The 15,894-nt window shown below is 49.5% G+C and overlaps 5 protein-coding genes across 5 annotated transcripts in view; 2 read left to right on the forward strand and 3 right to left on the reverse strand.

The window, feature by feature from the left end:
* The window catches only part of PENARI_c078G11278 (uncharacterized protein), a gene marked incomplete at both ends in the record, with an annotated part of 1,317 nt that extends 1,278 nt beyond the window's left edge, over window positions 1–39 (reverse strand). Inside the window, one exon of the mRNA XM_022637681.1 lies at window positions 8–39. Within this exon, the coding sequence (XP_022482466.1) occupies window positions 8–39 (32 nt within the window). The remainder of the gene's footprint in view (window positions 1–7) is intronic.
* An 861-nt stretch (window positions 40–900) lies between these two features.
* PENARI_c078G09304 (class I SAM-dependent methyltransferase) lies at window positions 901–1,812 on the forward strand (the record flags this gene model as incomplete). Its single annotated transcript, XM_022637680.1, has 1 exon — window positions 901–1,812. The coding sequence occupies one exon, from the start codon at window positions 901–903 to the stop codon at window positions 1,810–1,812; it is 912 nt and encodes a 303-aa protein (XP_022482468.1).
* Window positions 1,813–3,524: 1,712 nt separating this feature from the next.
* Window positions 3,525–4,067, forward strand: PENARI_c078G01842 (uncharacterized protein; the record flags this gene model as incomplete). Its single annotated transcript, XM_022637676.1, has 1 exon — window positions 3,525–4,067. The coding sequence occupies one exon, from the start codon at window positions 3,525–3,527 to the stop codon at window positions 4,065–4,067; it is 543 nt and encodes a 180-aa protein (XP_022482464.1).
* A 1,592-nt stretch (window positions 4,068–5,659) lies between these two features.
* On the reverse strand, window positions 5,660–6,798 carry PENARI_c078G05451 (uncharacterized protein; the record flags this gene model as incomplete). The annotated part of the gene is made up of 3 exons (XM_022637678.1): window positions 5,660–5,664; window positions 5,843–6,048; window positions 6,101–6,798. The coding sequence occupies 3 exons, from the start codon at window positions 6,796–6,798 to the stop codon at window positions 5,660–5,662; spliced, it is 909 nt and encodes a 302-aa protein (XP_022482469.1).
* Window positions 6,799–9,580: 2,782 nt separating this feature from the next.
* PENARI_c078G01244 (uncharacterized protein) lies at window positions 9,581–10,144 on the reverse strand (the record flags this gene model as incomplete). The annotated part of the gene is made up of 2 exons (XM_022637675.1): window positions 9,581–9,982; window positions 10,028–10,144. 2 exons carry the CDS (start codon window positions 10,142–10,144, stop codon window positions 9,581–9,583), a joined length of 519 nt encoding a protein of 172 aa, XP_022482463.1.
* Between the last annotated feature and the right edge of the window lie 5,750 nt (window positions 10,145–15,894).

The following is a 15,894-nucleotide window of genomic DNA, read 5'->3' on the forward strand; positions in this document are numbered from 1 at the left end:
AAACAACCCAACACCGAATAGGCCTTCGAGAGGGCCCATCTATGCAATACTTCGCTGCATATATCGCTAATTCATTAAAAAATAACTGTTAACTGTTTACAGTTGTGATGTATTGTCAGAAGCAATCTGAATCGCATTAAATTTCTTCGGATCCAGAAGAAAATAGGAAAGTGGGCAGGATCAAGCCAGATCGCCGGATCCCCACCCCAGCCCGTTTGGAACTTGTAGCTGGAACATGGGGAGGGGGGGTTGTAAAATTGCAGATATCAGCCAGCCACAGTGGTATCTGACGGGTCAATACAATGCCAGTGCCCATTTTCCCGACGTCTTCCTCTCCTCAAGATTCTTGTAAACAGCATGTTGGCCTAGTACAATAAAATCAATTCTGCCACAGCCCTTCACGCAATCTGCGCGTATGTTTGGTTCTGAGCGCGTAGTGTACAAGCTGCAAGACGTTGATCACGAGACGCCCAACAAGTGCTAGCCGTAGGTGTCTAGGGCTCCGTCTGGGGGGTTGTCTAGGGGCATGAGTAGTTGGTAAGTAGGCAAGTAGGCAAGTAACTACCTAGTGCCTATGAATACAGCATACTACATAGCCCCCTTTTTTCTTTAGCAAGTCAAGACATCCTTGTTCGATTAGTTTCTCCACTCTCCCTTCTTCGTGTTCGCTAACGAATTCAATGGCTTAGTAACATCTTGCAAAATGCCACAAAACTAAATTTGGTCACCAGATTGACATCAGCCTAGGATTTGGTGCAAGCGTAACGTGGCCGAAACGTGGCTCAAAAAACATGGGTTTTTAAAGGCCTTCTTCGTAAAGTGATTTGTGTCCTCCACAATTAGCATTTACAGCCCTCGAAGCTCCGGAAGGGCCCATACAGGGAGCTGCATTCAAGCATAATGCAAAAATCGGTCAATCAGACGACATCGACTAACCTTAACTGGTGGAAATGGAAGACAAAACCGCCGTCCGCCTCGAGGTACCACGATTGGGACTACAGGTTCAAGCGCAACGCCAAGGCCCGCTATTATTCTCCTTTTCATGCCGACGCCGAACGTGCCTTGTTTGCCCCAACGTTGAAACATCTTACACCGAGGATTACCTCGTCTTCAGTGGTTCACGACAATGGCACTGGTGCTGGTGCTGCCACTTCAGTCATTCTCGACATGCTTGACCCTAAGTTTCTGGATGAAATCCCAGAGATTTTGATTACCGACACTTCCAAGCTAGACGTAGCAAATGAGTGCTATAGCCAGTGGAGCCCCAGAATCACGGCTGTCAAGGCAGACTCTCCGGATTTAAGCAGCATTCCTGATGGGAAGTTCACTCACTCTATTGCCATGTTCACAGTGTTCCATTTCCCGGATGCGCCTCAAAGCCTCCGTGAGATTTACCGCACTCTCCAGCCCGGCGGGGTCGCAGTGCTTCTTGCGTGGAAGCGATCTGGATGGTGCTCGGTTATCCATCAAGCGCAGAGCCTTGTTCGCCCCGGCCTGCCTCTTGAAATCTTTTCCAGCCTAGACTTCAGTGGAGAAAGTGTGCTGTTCAAATTTGTCGTCGAGGCTGGATTCAGCGAGGCAAAAGTGGAAGTGAGACAAGAGAGAACTGTACGGAAAGCCGAGCATATCGAAGAAATGAAAAAGCTCATCTTGTGGGATGGGTTTCGGGATGCTATGACAAAAGGTTGGACTGATGAAGAGAAAGGGAGATGGCCCGCTGCCGTTGAGGAGGCCATCCAAAAAGATGTTGAACAATATGGAGGGGTTTTATTCGAATCCTGGACTGCAACTGCTTATAAGGAAGCCAAGTAAGCGTTGGTCCATCCAGCGAGGCTGGGTTGCGCACCTAGTGGAATATCTCACGAGTTGGAGAGTGATTTTTGTAGTATGATGCAGCGGGCTCAATTGAACAACGCAAGCGCCTCGTGAATGACTCCTCATCTTATCATTCCAACACCGCTTCCTTTGTATATAATGTCAAGAACAGGCTAGACGTTCCTCGCAAGATGCCTGTACATATTGATTGATTGGACGGCTGAAGACTGCCAGTGAGTATATCGAAATGAGTCTTCGATAGAAGCCTTATCTCCAGGCCTCATTGTGGCTGAGTGATTAGCTCCAGGTATTCAACCTGAGCTGAGCAGTGACCAATCAATTCAACTGTGAGGACTGTCAGTTGCCGCTCTATAGTTCAAGGGGTAGTTTGATAACTAGCCGCTGCACTGCTTACCTCGGCCGAGAAAATAGCTAAAAAAAATGGGTTGATTGGTCAATAGTCAATCCCAATCAAACAGATCCATCTGAGCGTCACCTGGCTTTGGCCTTAATGCATATAATAGACCCGATGAATCGCGAGTGGTGTCGATTGGAGCAAACATATCACTGTGAAGGTGAACTCCAGCTAGCCACCACCTACGCCGACAACCTAAACCGCCTTTATCACGCTGTATGATATTCTCGAGCAGTGGAGTTTTCTTGTATATCTTACGGTACACAGCTAGCATAGATAGGTCTTGCAGTGAATACGATCTATATGACCACATCGTCAAGAATGGTTCGTTCTATGTCATCTATCTTACTTGCGAGCTTCGGACCATGGAAACGTCACTCTTGTAAGTTACAGTCGGGATGATGATGATGATGATGAAGATTTCATTTACCCTGACCCCTCGCGAGTTGAACCTTGAATTGAGGTACAAGTGTGTTGTTTTTAATCTCCATGAAAGGATCCTGCTATTTGTAGTCGCAGCAGCTCATCTCCCTGCTGCCTAGCGTAGTGCCTGCCTGACAGACAGCAACTCCTACAGATTTATATGTATCACCGTGACCTGGGATCCAACTGTCGAAACGATATGCAGGCTACCACAACTGGTGACGCGCGCTGCGCACGCTATGGCCCTGAAACGATGAAAAGCAAGTGCAGGGACGAGAAAGTCCGAGGAAAAGGGGAAGTTGTTTTGCTTCACTGATCCTTTCACAATGCAAATCAGCGTTGACCAATGAGATGATAGGACTAATAGCCGCAGCGCCTCAGAAAACCGAAAAAACAGAGGTTTACGCCATAACCAGCCTTGGTCACCGCCTTGGTCCACCGCCTAACACAGGCCTATGACAACAGGCTGGTGAAGCAACCCAATCGGGTTATCGTGACAGAAACGGCAGAAATCTGCCTCATCATTGGCTGGGATCTGACTGTGTCAGCGTCGCTAAAGCAGCAGGCGGTGGACTGCTATGTTCACCGCCTTTTTGGGTGGGTCTGCTGAGGGAACTGTAAGTTTCTGCCGACTCAAATCTTGCTGATTCAGCGTTTTTGCGGTCCACTCGCTTGCTGATTGCCATAGCTGACTCGGCGCGCTTCATTTCTCCGAAGGATTTTCTGCCTGACTTTGCCCGAAAAATTTCCGGGTCCTGACTGAACCACATCCTGAATGGACAAGTGTTCCTGCTAGGTGCGGGTACGTGGATGACTCTCTGAAGCAACTTGCACCATTCTTTATCCGAACCAAGCTTCTGGAAATATAACAATGTCCGGCAACGACTATGATGCGCCTAACAACGACGACACTCTACCCCACGATGATGGGCCGGAGATGGATAACGAACTAATGGCCAAGCTACAACACTTCGTCGTCTACGGCAACCCTGGTGAACCTCCGGCCTCGCGCGTCGACGGCAGTCGCTGGAGGCAACGGCAGTTCAAAGACCCCGTTACCGCGCCGTGGGACTTGCCGCTGGGGCGCGCAGATGTTACGAAGCTGGTCAACGGATTTGAGCCGTCGGAGATGGAGCATAAGTGGATGTGCTGCTCCGACGACCCGGAGGATGGGGGGACCAGCTTTGAGGTGTATATGTATGGGAGCTGGGGAGGGGAAAAGCGGATCTCTCTCCAGGTTAAGGTGCCAGGGGGGATTGGCGGGGCTAAAGTGGATCGGGGGGAGACGGGAGCCAGGATTGCGGGCATCAAGTGGGAACGAAAGAGCAATGGTGTGGTGATTGAGGAGGAGAAGGCGAAGGAGACGGCTCTCGAGGTTTGCAATTGGGTTTTGAGTTGTGATTTGAAGATTTGAAGAATTGAATTAGCGGATGGTACATTTCAACTCAATAGAACATGAGAAGCACCTGGTCATGAGAAGGTGTTAAGGTAGGAGGCTTTATTTGCCTCAGTCTCGATCATTATGCGTAAGCAAGCGGGCTCTAAGAGAATAGGAAGGTGAGGATTAGAGAAGGATGAACTAATAGGGAGGACGGGGGGAAAAGACAAAAGCGAGGGTTAAGGAACAGGCGAATAGCAAAAGGAGAGCAGCAGACTGATAAAATAGCAACCATAGTAGCGGTTAGGAAGGGCTAGTATGTACAAAGCACCAGGATGATCCCTGTAAACCAGGTAGGACAAGAGACCAGCGGGGACAAGCGCATACAAGGGTGGAAAAGGAGACAGATGCAAAAAGCACATGATCAGGAATCCAACCAAACACGATTGAGACTAGTGACGCGCGCTGCGCACGCTGTGGCCCTGAAATGAGCGGAAAAAGCGTGACATTCGCACATGTGGGTTTGCAATAAACAGGCAAATCAGGAGTGCAGGAATAGTAGCGTACTTGGCAAGCAAACTGTCCAATCAGCGTCGAGAACAGCGAGAAGTTTGGCAGTGGGAAGCCAGCGAAAGGTTTGCGGGCTACTCACGCAGGGTAGTACTGGTGACGCGTGCTCCACGAGTTCCGCACGCTGATGCCCTGAAACGACAAGGAAAACGGAACTAAGGTTGGTACCCGAAAAGAGACTTTATTGGGTATCGCAAATAACAATTTAACGCTTAGAGAGCTTATTGGTCTTAATCTGAAACATCTATCGCACTCATGCACGCCCCTTGATCCACTTTAAAGGGAGGGACATCTGGCCCTAGAAGTTCTTTTGCTTCCAGAGCCATTGATGCGGTTTCTGGGAGCAAAGAAGCAGCTTCTAGGAGCCACGTAGTCCCCGGGAAACCCAACATAGCTTCTGGAGTCTAGTACCCCCACCTCGGGGAATCAAAGCCGCGTTCCTGTTGACGATTTGTTTGATTCCTGGAGCGATGATTTGGCCTTCTAGGAGTGATCGAATGACGCAGATTTCTGCGCAGGTCTGGTGAAGGTGTCTTGTGAGAGCTTCTACGATCTCGGAAGGCAGTATAGTAGCTCTAGGACCCTAAAGTAAGCTCCCAGGGGCTTCACAGCTCCCAGATCTGGTCAATGTATTCCCAGAGCCAGCTTCGTATTTACTCAGGAACGTAATCTCATTTTCCTAGAATTAGAAATAGCCCCAGGAGATAAAGAGGATTTCCCAGGGGTAAAAAGCTCCTAGAAATTATATCGAGGTTCCTAGGGTCAACATATTGATTCCCAGAGTCAGTTAACAAGTATAAGAGTTTGTCAGTCTCTCGCCAGCCCACGAGTTGGGTTTTTCTGCCCCCAATCTCCGCCTTATGCGACACGGCTCCACTGAGATGAATCGGAGTGTTTGTTTCACTTTGGTCGCCGCTGTTAGGTGCTGTATGATTAAAAAGCACTTTCATCTACCGGCACAGGTCCTAGATAAGTCATTTCGAAACCAAGGAAGCAGCCAGTAGCTTTTGGCTGAGGTGTAATGGCGTTCAGCACTTGAAAGATGATACGGCCGCGTTTTACTCTGGAGTTTAACAATTAGGATTTCATTTCTTGCTAAGCTTGCTCCAATTATCTATATCACAGCTATGACCTCTGTTGCTGATCACGTTGCCGAGTATGTCGTCACGTGTCCTCGCGTGCGATTGACAGTCGCTTGTCCCGTTTTCCGCCATACTCGGCTGTAATCTATGATCACCTACGCTGAGTGGAATTGAGTCGTGCCGACCGGCGAAGCGGTGCAGAGGTGGACGGGTCTCGCGGTAGATGAGCCCCTGCTAGTCTAGCCGAGCAACGGGGTCCACCATCGGGAGACGAGTCACTTGCTGTGAGGACGGAATGTGTCTCGGCATCCGACAAGGGGATTCGTAAAGGGCGAATCAAGGCATCTAGGGCTCCTTCGTTTCGACTGTAGTCATCAGTATCCTGGTCGTTGCAGAAAAAAGGCCATCCACACTTACCACACACAGCATGACGTGCCAGATCCTGTATCTCGCCTTTCCAACCACTCTTCCGCGCAGGATAGATGAGAGAGCGCTCGGCACAGATGGCAACGCAAGATCACGCACTCATTTGCATGGTCTTCATCCTCGGTCAGGCAGAAAACACAATGGATGCTGTCGACCTCTTCACTTGGGGTGAGACTCTGGAGCGTCAAGTCTTGGACACCCGCCCAGATATTAGCGACCGACGCCAGAATAGCCGGTTGGGCCGGCGAAACGCGCCATGGAACATTGTTCGCCCGCAGCATTGCAGAAGTCACAAATGGATTGAATGGCTGCACTGGCTCGGGGTTGGTTGACAGGGGCACCGGTAGTGGTGATGGCTGGGTGTTGTCTGATGCAGGGCGTCGCCTGGAAGCTGACGATGTCTGACGCTGGCCCGGATGTACAATGACTGATGGAGAAGCCATTCTGGAGCAATGTGGTACTCGCGCCTGGTTGCGGACGGCGGTTTCATACCACTGCTGGCCAACTTGGTCGGCCTGCCGTTGCCGGTGCCATCTTGCGCAGAGGAAGTCTCTGGCGATATCACAGAGCTTCAACTGCAACGTTGACAAGTCAAACGGCTCTCTGGCGAGAGTGGCCAACTTTTGATGGCCGGTCTTGGTGTCTTCAACTTTGATCGAGTTCTTGCATGGCTCGCCTTTTTTCGTCATGCCGCAACAGGAGCCGGGACCGCCATTAGGGCTGACCTCTATCTCACAAACCAGAAACGGATTCCAAGGCAGCATGGTAGTTATTGAGGTGGTCGTCAAAGGCAGAAAATGCTTCGGATTGTGGTGGTGTTGGGCAATCACCGCAGCGTTCCCTCGCCAGCTTTATATGCCATCGCGTGGGCTCCTTACCTACATGGCTGCGTGGCTGGCATGGAACACTTCCTTGAAACAGTCGGTACGTCCGAGAATGCATTCGCACGCAGTATGCGCCACTATACGGCCAACCAGTGGCCTGCGAGAAGGGATATCATTCCAGATCACTGCTGCTCAAATCAGCTGCACGTGTGGCTGTAGACCGCGGTGACCATGCATTGGCGAACAGATTGGCTACTGCGGTAGGCAGCATAGTCGACAAATGCTGGGTGAAATTCTGGGTTGCCTATGGAATTTCAAAGTGAGTGATAGGTTGTGATTTATTCTTATGGCACTAGATGCAAGATGTGGGTACGTAGAGATAGATTCGGTTCCCATGCCATCAACACACTACCAGGAACAGTTTTGGCGTTCCCAGGAGCTAGACTCCAAAGATTCTCCAACTCCGCCTGAGCATTGTTGGCAAGGCTTTGATGCTGCCGTGTGATTGCTATGCACCTCTCAGCGGAGTGACAGACTACACTCCTAGCTGACCACGGAATTTGGCTGAGGTGGGTATATAAAGGCCTCCCATATCCTACTTTCACAACTCCCACCTCACGCCTATCTACATTTCGTTTGCTCCATCCGCTGTCCAATCATGGTCTGTTTCAATTCGTTCTTACGGAGTTTACCGATGAGCTAATACATTACAGCCAAACATCAGAGAGCTCCCCAACGAGCTTTTGCTGTGGATTGTGTCGTATTTGGACGGTAGTGCATTATTTGCCCTCGCAAAATCATGCAAAAACTTTGATTTTAAACTGCAGCCCAGCATCTGGAAATACAACATCAAATTTCAGAACAGCAATCTGTTGCACCTGGCCGTCAAATACGACGTTGGTCTTGCGGAGGCTTTGCTCCAGCACAACGCCAACATCAATGCATTTTACCGAGGCAAAACTCCTTTAATGAGGGCGCTCAAATACTCTTCCGCTGCTGTACGGGACCTCTTGGTCAGTCGTGGAGACCTAGACATCAACATTCAAAATGAAGCGCGGGAGAGCGCCCTGTGGTATGCCGTCCGCTACGGAAACCTTTCCGCCGTCAAGAGCGTCTTAAATCAACCCAACGTCCAGGTAGACATCAAGCACAAACACGGCCGAACGGCGCTCCACCTAGCAGTCTTCGCAGGTAGACTAGGGTTCGTGCATCTGCTACTTTCTAGTGGCAGCGACCCTGATCTACAGGATGATTCGGGCCACTCGCCATGGGACTGTGCACGTCGCTTCAATAGACCCGTGATGGAAATGATTTTTTCAAACGATCCGATGGCCAAGGTGTTTCTTGGTACCCAATCATCACAGGAGGCTGAGCTACCTCTTCACCAAGCAGTATCATATGGCTCGGTAGATGCTGTCAAGCGGCTTCTGGGGCAAAAGGGTCTGAACTTGGACGCCCACGACCCGAATGGTGATACGCCCCTCCATCTCGCCGTTCAAGGCAGACGCCTCGAAGTGGTCAATATGCTCCTGAGTTACCCTCGTGCCAATGTGGACTGCAAAGACAAAGAAGGCAATACGCCTCTTTGGCTGTCAACGTACTTGTCATACGATGAGATAACCGAAAGGCTACTGGCCGAGAACGGCATCGATATCAACTTCGTCGGAGGCTACGGGAGGCGCGAGGGGCCGTCTACATCGCTACATCACGCGGCAGCCAGATTGGACACTGCAGTTTTACGGCAGCTGCTTGCGGTGCCAGGAATAGATCTCAATCACTGTGTTGCAGGCCACTCTCCAATCTCTGCTGCCGCATCGCACGGAAGTGTGGACACGGTTGCTCGTCTACTGAATATGGCGGGCGTGGAGATTAATGGAATGGATTTAATAGATCCGCCTATTTGTCGAGCGGTTGCACATGGCCATCTCGATGTGGTACGACTTTTAGTGCAACAAGACGCACGTCTGGAAATCAATGAAAGCACGATCGCAACTCACGACACTGCTCTCTGCATGGCTGCCCGTGGCGGTGACTTGGAGATGGTCCAGGCACTGCTACGCCATGATCGAATTGATGTAAGCCTCAGGAATCGATGTTCTGAGGATCCATTGATGTTGGCAGTCAAGGGTGGACATTTCTCGATTGTTGATGCACTTGTGGTGAATCCCAGATTTAAATACTTCAGTCTGAAAAGATCCCTGGATCTAGCACGGAACACTTGCATCCAGAAGGCCATTCAAAGCAGAATGGAAGACGACAACTCTCGTCAAGAATTGTTGAAGCGGTCTCCAAGGGGGAGGTTGGGTGGTCTGTTAGGGCTGGCGACGTCTACCCCAAGTATCTCTTTTGATGCAATGCGAGAGGGCCGAGTCAATCGACCCTTCCTCCGCTAGCTACACTGTCCACATTATCACTGAATCCATATTTTTGTCTATAATATATTGAAGTAATAGAAGTAGCACTAGAACATACGGGACTATCCGCTGACACACTCCGCAAAGGCTATAATATGCCTTCTTAATGTGAACAATCAAAAAGACATAAGCTTCTTTCCCTGCGGTAACTCTTCATTGCGACATCGTTGGATACATCGTTGTATACTTTCCACATTGTAAAAGACATAGGACAATCAAGAATATACAATCCTTCACTCTTCTCTTGCCATGTCTGGCAGCCCTGCCAGATTGAGTCTGGAAGGGTGATTCCAGTCATCGAGTACGCGAGTCAGTCGACCCCGAGATGATTCCAGTGCCTGCTCGAAGAAGCGCAGCCGAGACAGCTCCTTGTCGTGGCGAAGCTGAAGACCGTCCCTCTCTTTAAGCAGGTGTGTGCCAGCTTCCTTCAAGATCTGATTGCTCTGCTCTAGCTTCTGGCCATCGATATGCTTGGAAACACAGGATTCCCAGAGACGTCGATAGAGTCCAACAAGTCGAGCTGCTGGAAAGGCGAACTTGGGATCGTCGCGTTCGAGGTCTGCTAGGACCTTCAAGGTTGGTTGAAAGGGTTCGGTCGCCAGGGCGTTTCTTGTATCTGCATCCTGTTGTGAGGGCTATAGTAGTCAGCAAAGTAATTGAAGCCGAGTCGTCACACTTACCAATGGGACATGGTCGAAACTTTCCTGCGATTTGTCTTTTCCGCTAAGGGTTGGCAATTCACTGGGCGGCTGATCTCCTCCAATTTTCTGGTCTTTCGAGCTGACCTGTGCATCCATTTTGCCCGCAGGAGAAACTCACGAGTCTGGTTAATACAATTTCCATTGATCCTCTGTGTCTCTTATAGACTATGCAGACGCAGGTGTTTACGGGCTGGGTTAACGGTCAATCGAAGCAGTCAAATTCTGGCTGTAGTTGCTTTACTTTTCAGCCGGCTGCTGACAGCGTATTCAACAATAGGCATAGTCGGTCGGGGAAACTGATCAAGCCTCACGATTTGAGGGCCGGATGAACGCTTGTTGAAGATATATATTTCAATCAGACACTTCTTTCTCTTTCGTTGAACATCTCGGAAATCCGACAAATGGAATATTGTGAGACTTATCATCAAAAAAGAATTTCAAAAAAACAAAACCAAAAAAAAAAAAATTTGGTGCGTCTTCATGGTGTCAATTTCGGAAATTGAGTGTTGACAACCTGTGGCCAAGCTTCAACGGGTTGACGGGTCGAGCACGACCTCGCTTTCTGCAGTCTAGACGGACAGACCCACATCTCAACACAACAACACATAACACTAAAGCGAGGCTAGGAAAAAAAGTCCATGATTTCGAGAGATGAAATTGTAAGCGCTTTTCGGTGATTCAACGTTGAATGACTCATAATTGGGGTATCGGAACAAGAAATATGAGCCTGTCATTGCGGACGGACTATCTCCCACAAAGCCTCAAATTTAGAGAGCCGTGAAGGATTCGACCGTCAGCCAACGTTTCTTGACCGACCCAGCATCCTTTTTCTCAACACCACTCTTGCTCGTCGCTCTCACTGAGCATCTAAAGGCATCAGAAATGTCGCTGCAAATAACTGCGGTAAAAAGAAGACATGGGTTTCAACAGGCCTCAATTAAGAGAGTTGTCCCTCAACGCGTTCTACCAAGCAGAGCACTTACGCAACAGAAGAAGCCGAGTAGTCTATAAATATGTCCTCTGCCCCCAGTTGTTTGCTCTACAATTTATTCACTTGATTACGCAAAGTCGAGCAGGCTTGTGTCTGTGGCAGTCGATAAGTTCTTCCCTTTGAACCAGAACCGATATTTCCACTGTACTGACATGTTTAGAATACATCGTGGGCCGGCAAGCCAGACAGTGCCTGTGAAAGATACTGTTCTCGGATTCACTGTGCCAACCAGCCAGCCGACCAAAGAGACAAGACTTAGACTGGCGGTCCAAGTGTCTATGCGAAGATCTTTCCGCCGCAGCAGTAGACTGAGCTGATCTACCGTACAGCCCATGTGTGTATCCCCGAGGCAAAAGCGCGAATATACACGTCGCAGGTACGTAAATTTAGTCTGACCTGTCTGGAATTTTACTGATCTCGAAGGCGATGCGATTCCAATAGAACCGAGGATATTTGACCACAATGCACAAGCGCAAGGGCCACAGCTCTTTGCCGTCTCTTCGTCCCTAGACTTGGCCACCAGGGTATGTAAGTGATGGATTAGCTCGTCGATCTGCAAGCTAATAAATGACAGTGAACATTGACATCGCACCAAAGGGCGCTGAGGATACAGCATCCCTATTAGTGATCTGCACAAAGCCACTGCCTACACACTATTCTTGGCCCCGTCGCTTCAGACCACACATCATACCCTAGGTGGAGTGAATCAAAGGAGCGGCCAATAACAGGTGCGGACATCCGATTGCGAGCTTCACTGCATGTAAGCTTAGGACGTCCATTCTTTCTGGTAAAGTAATGTGAGTAATTTATCGCGCCTTCCGCTGCGCTATATCAGTTGTTTGTGCAGTCCACTGCCACGTGAAACATCCCTGTTGGGAGTCCTATCACCGGATCGGACATAAGATCAAGGCGTCATTACGACGCGTGCTCCATCGCGTCTTCGCCCTCACCGCCTTCACTCCATGAATGGCGAGAGTGTCTGGCCGTCCGCATTGCGAAACATTCATCCATCACGACTATATGATTGTTTGTGCCTAGTGAGGTTGTCACGCCCTATGCTGCCCGAGAGAATGCGCGTTGCGCCACAGCCCGGCTTTTTTGGAGCAACGGCCGGAGAGTGCGACGGACCAGAATACAACATGGCATGAATCGTGTGCGTTGTTTTGCCGAAGAGGATTGTAAGTGATCTGTTTGGCAAGTTCATATGACCACGAAGCTCACTGATCGTCTCGTCCCAAGCGTACACAGCGTGCCCTCTGCAAACTCTATGAACAGGTAAGTCATAACAACTCGTCCAAGTGGTAAGCCTTGCTGACTCGTATCGTACAACAGGACGCTCTCATTTTCTCTGCTCGAGCTCCCCTATACCGATGCGATCGCATGCTGTCTATCATTTCCACATAACTACTGGTGGCATCGATGATGAGCCAATGTAAGGTCCAGATCGTCTCGGCCCTTCTCTCAGTCGACTATGTGCATCAGGCCATATGCTAATGTGTCTACCCGATGCGAAGCCCAAACCGTAATGGGCCTATACCACCGTGTTTCGGCATTCGAACACCGCGAAAGAATAGCCTCCTTGTGGATCAAACTCCTGACGTCCAATGGGTGATCCTCATTATCCTCGATTCGCATCTCACGTCTTTTGATGCCTGGCAGCTCGACAGGCACCGGGATGAGCTCATGTTTCAGTCTGACTCATGGCGGACGAGTCCTACTTTCGCCGACGAGCAGGCTGTGAGTCTAAGTCTGCGTGCAAGGAGAAGGTGAGGCGGGACCCCATTATTTCGAGCCTACAGATGAACATTGGCCATATCAGGTACGAACTGATAAAAGGAGACGGTAGGGTGTCGAGTCATAGCCGAGTCAACTAGAGAGCACGAGCAAAGAGATGCCGTCCGATAGTTTCACCTGATCCTACTCCGCGTTGCTGAGCCGGTCGATATATTCCAGCGGGTGGAGCTAACAAGCGGAAACGAACAAGTGAAAATGAATCAACCAGACATGCACGACGCTGCATCAAGAGCACCGTCAGAACTGTTGTGGTGTCTTTGGATATACGCTGGCTGGATCGGATGCCTAAGCACGCTTTTTCCTATCCAAGCTGGAGTAACGTGTGCAAAGACCATTTCCCCTGGATGTCACTGCATCTGCAGGTTAGTCAACCCGAGCACGTGTATCTATCACCAAAATCGTCTTCTGACATATCGCGTGCAAGCGGTTTTCTCAGGGAATGGCCGAGCTCTCTACGTCCCCTACGTCCCCTGTCCTTGGGCATCAAATATATTTTGTCAAACCTCGCGCCCTGGACGACATTTGGCATATCACTGTTCAAGCAGATCCTTTGTAAAGGTGAGTTGGATGTCTGCACAACTTTACTCAGAGCCATCCTGCTATGCGTACTCTTTGATTATGGCAACCGATGCTAAAATTTTTACCCCTAATCAGCATTCATATGATTGCTTGCGGAGGGGATAAGGGGCATGTCTGCTGCGGCTCCAAGCCAAGTAGATCGTATCACAAACGTCCGTCGTAAATGCTGGCGGAATCGTCTTTACCAGATCTGGTCAGGATGGCGCTTGCCAGACCCGATCGGGCTGCAACCATGTTCTCTACGCAGTAGAGTATATTTGATCGCATGAACTCGGATACCACGCCCAAAAAGCAGTGATCGCCAATTTGAGTGCGGTGTGGTTGCTACATGGGAGATGGGCTCGCAATATAAATCGTAATTGCTGGCGGGGATTACTGACAAAGGTGCGACGGCTCCCATTTGTAGAAGGAGCCTATTGGATGTTCTTGAGCCAAAGCCCTCAATTACTTGGTTGTCTTTGTTGCGAAAATCCACTTTGACTCTCGCGACCGTTGTGGATATAGGCAGTCTACAGTAGAGCAGGATTGAGTGACTTGCAAGCCGCCTTAAGCGATAAATTTGACTACGCGAGGAACAGTCTATCGCATCACCATAATTATTTGAGCAAAAAATCATATTTCGAGCGCTCCTCATTAAATGCTTCTTCTACACCTGGTAGGTCTGATCATGGGCGTTTTGCCTGATTATAGCTTCACCGAGGGAAATTTGGTGTTTGCATTCGACCACCTCAATCGAATTGGAGGCTGTGTGCGTACTTTACTGTGTATCCACCAGGGGACCCATCGTAGCAAGTGATGCCAGATAGCGCAGGATTAAACAATGAAACTGATATCTCTGTCATATGTAGACTTCCGCACCGGACCAAAAGCCCAAGGCCCAAATCGACCCCAACCCGCAGATGGACTATAGGCCTAAGGTAGAAGCCCCCTGGGCTTTCGTGGGGGCCCAATGGGCCGAAAACAATACAAACATTCCAATTCTTGGCATTTGCATAAGTAATGCAGGTTTTCCCAGTATCAATTATCTGTGGAAACGGACACTAATTGTGAGGAATTAGCTAGTTTTTGGTATAAAAGTGATCCTATAAACCTACAAATGAGGAGTTCCACCATTGAAAATGTCATACTTGAACAGGAAGATGCACCTACTTCTGTCTACATGAAATATATATACCTACGTACTGACGCTCACTAATCCTCCAAGTGCCAGAAAAGTACAAAATCCTGGTCAAATTAGACATTTTCTTGGTAATTCCTATGCACTCTGGTTCATAGTGTAGCCATTATTATCCATGACTTTTATTACCAGGTCTTTGCCGTTGGTTCTTGATATCTTGCTTCTTGGAGTAGTTGAACCCCCGGATTAAGCCAGGGAAAACGTCGGGCCGATGTCTGGGCTTACAGACTAGAACATGCATAAAAACAGGCATTAATCAGCAGGTTTATAATGCCAAGACCGTAGTTGTGCGTAGAAATGGGCTTGATTGGCTTTGCTGAAGTCTAGTGACCACCACTCAACTTCACCGCCTGGCCATATACCACAGAACACACATCAACACCCTCGTCCATACAATCGTCAACGTCCATCAACACTCATCAACGTTCATCCACACTATCATCAACGTTCATCAACGACCATCAACGCTCATCAAACGCCCGGTCAACACATCCACGACGCACCAAAATACTCACCATTTTGTTCGCTCCACGCCCTGATGGCAGATACATTCTATTGCGGCGGGAAGACTAGCCGACCGCAAACCATGAAGACAGGAGGGTTGGGAATACGGCTCTCGATAACGAAGGTTGAATCTTGAATTTACGATTCCGACGATTGGTTTGCATCTATCTAGGGCTCATTTTATTTCTCCGATGAATATCCTTTGAAATACGAAATATGTCATCAAGATGGTGCGCAGATCTTTGCTTCTTCGAGTACCCTTGAATACTCGAATACTGGTCCCTAGCACCACGAAGGGGTGCCTGCACGGGCTAGAGGGTCTTTTTGTCGCAGATGCCGCTGCGGAGACTCTTGGTGTCGCAGATGTCCCTGCGAGGCGCTTTGTTGACGCAGGACCTAGGCTGCGGAGAACTTGGTAATGCAGCGGTCTCCTGCAGAGAACTTGTTAACGCAGCGGTCTCCTGCGGGTCTCACTTGTCATCACAGCGTCCCCCTGCGGAGTCCACTTGGTAACGCAGCGCCCCCCTGCGAGGATTGTTGTTGACGCAGACCTATCCTGCGGGGTAGTCTTGTTTTCGCAGCACCTCCCTGCGAGGATTGTTGTTGACGCAGACCTATCCTGCGAGGTAGTCTTGTTTTCGCAGCACCTCCCTGCGAGGATTGTTGTTGACGCAGACCTATCCTGCGGGGTAGTCTTGTTTTCGCAGCACCCCCTGCGAGGATTATTGTTGACGCAGACCTATCCTGCGAGGTAGTCTTGTTTTCGCAGCACCTCCCTGCGAGGATTGTTGTTGACGCAGA

The sequence above is a fragment of the Penicillium arizonense genome, assembly GCF_001773325.1.
Source record: "Penicillium arizonense strain CBS 141311 chromosome Unknown PENARI_contig078, whole genome shotgun sequence".
Lineage (NCBI taxonomy): Eukaryota > Fungi > Ascomycota > Eurotiomycetes > Eurotiales > Aspergillaceae > Penicillium > Penicillium arizonense.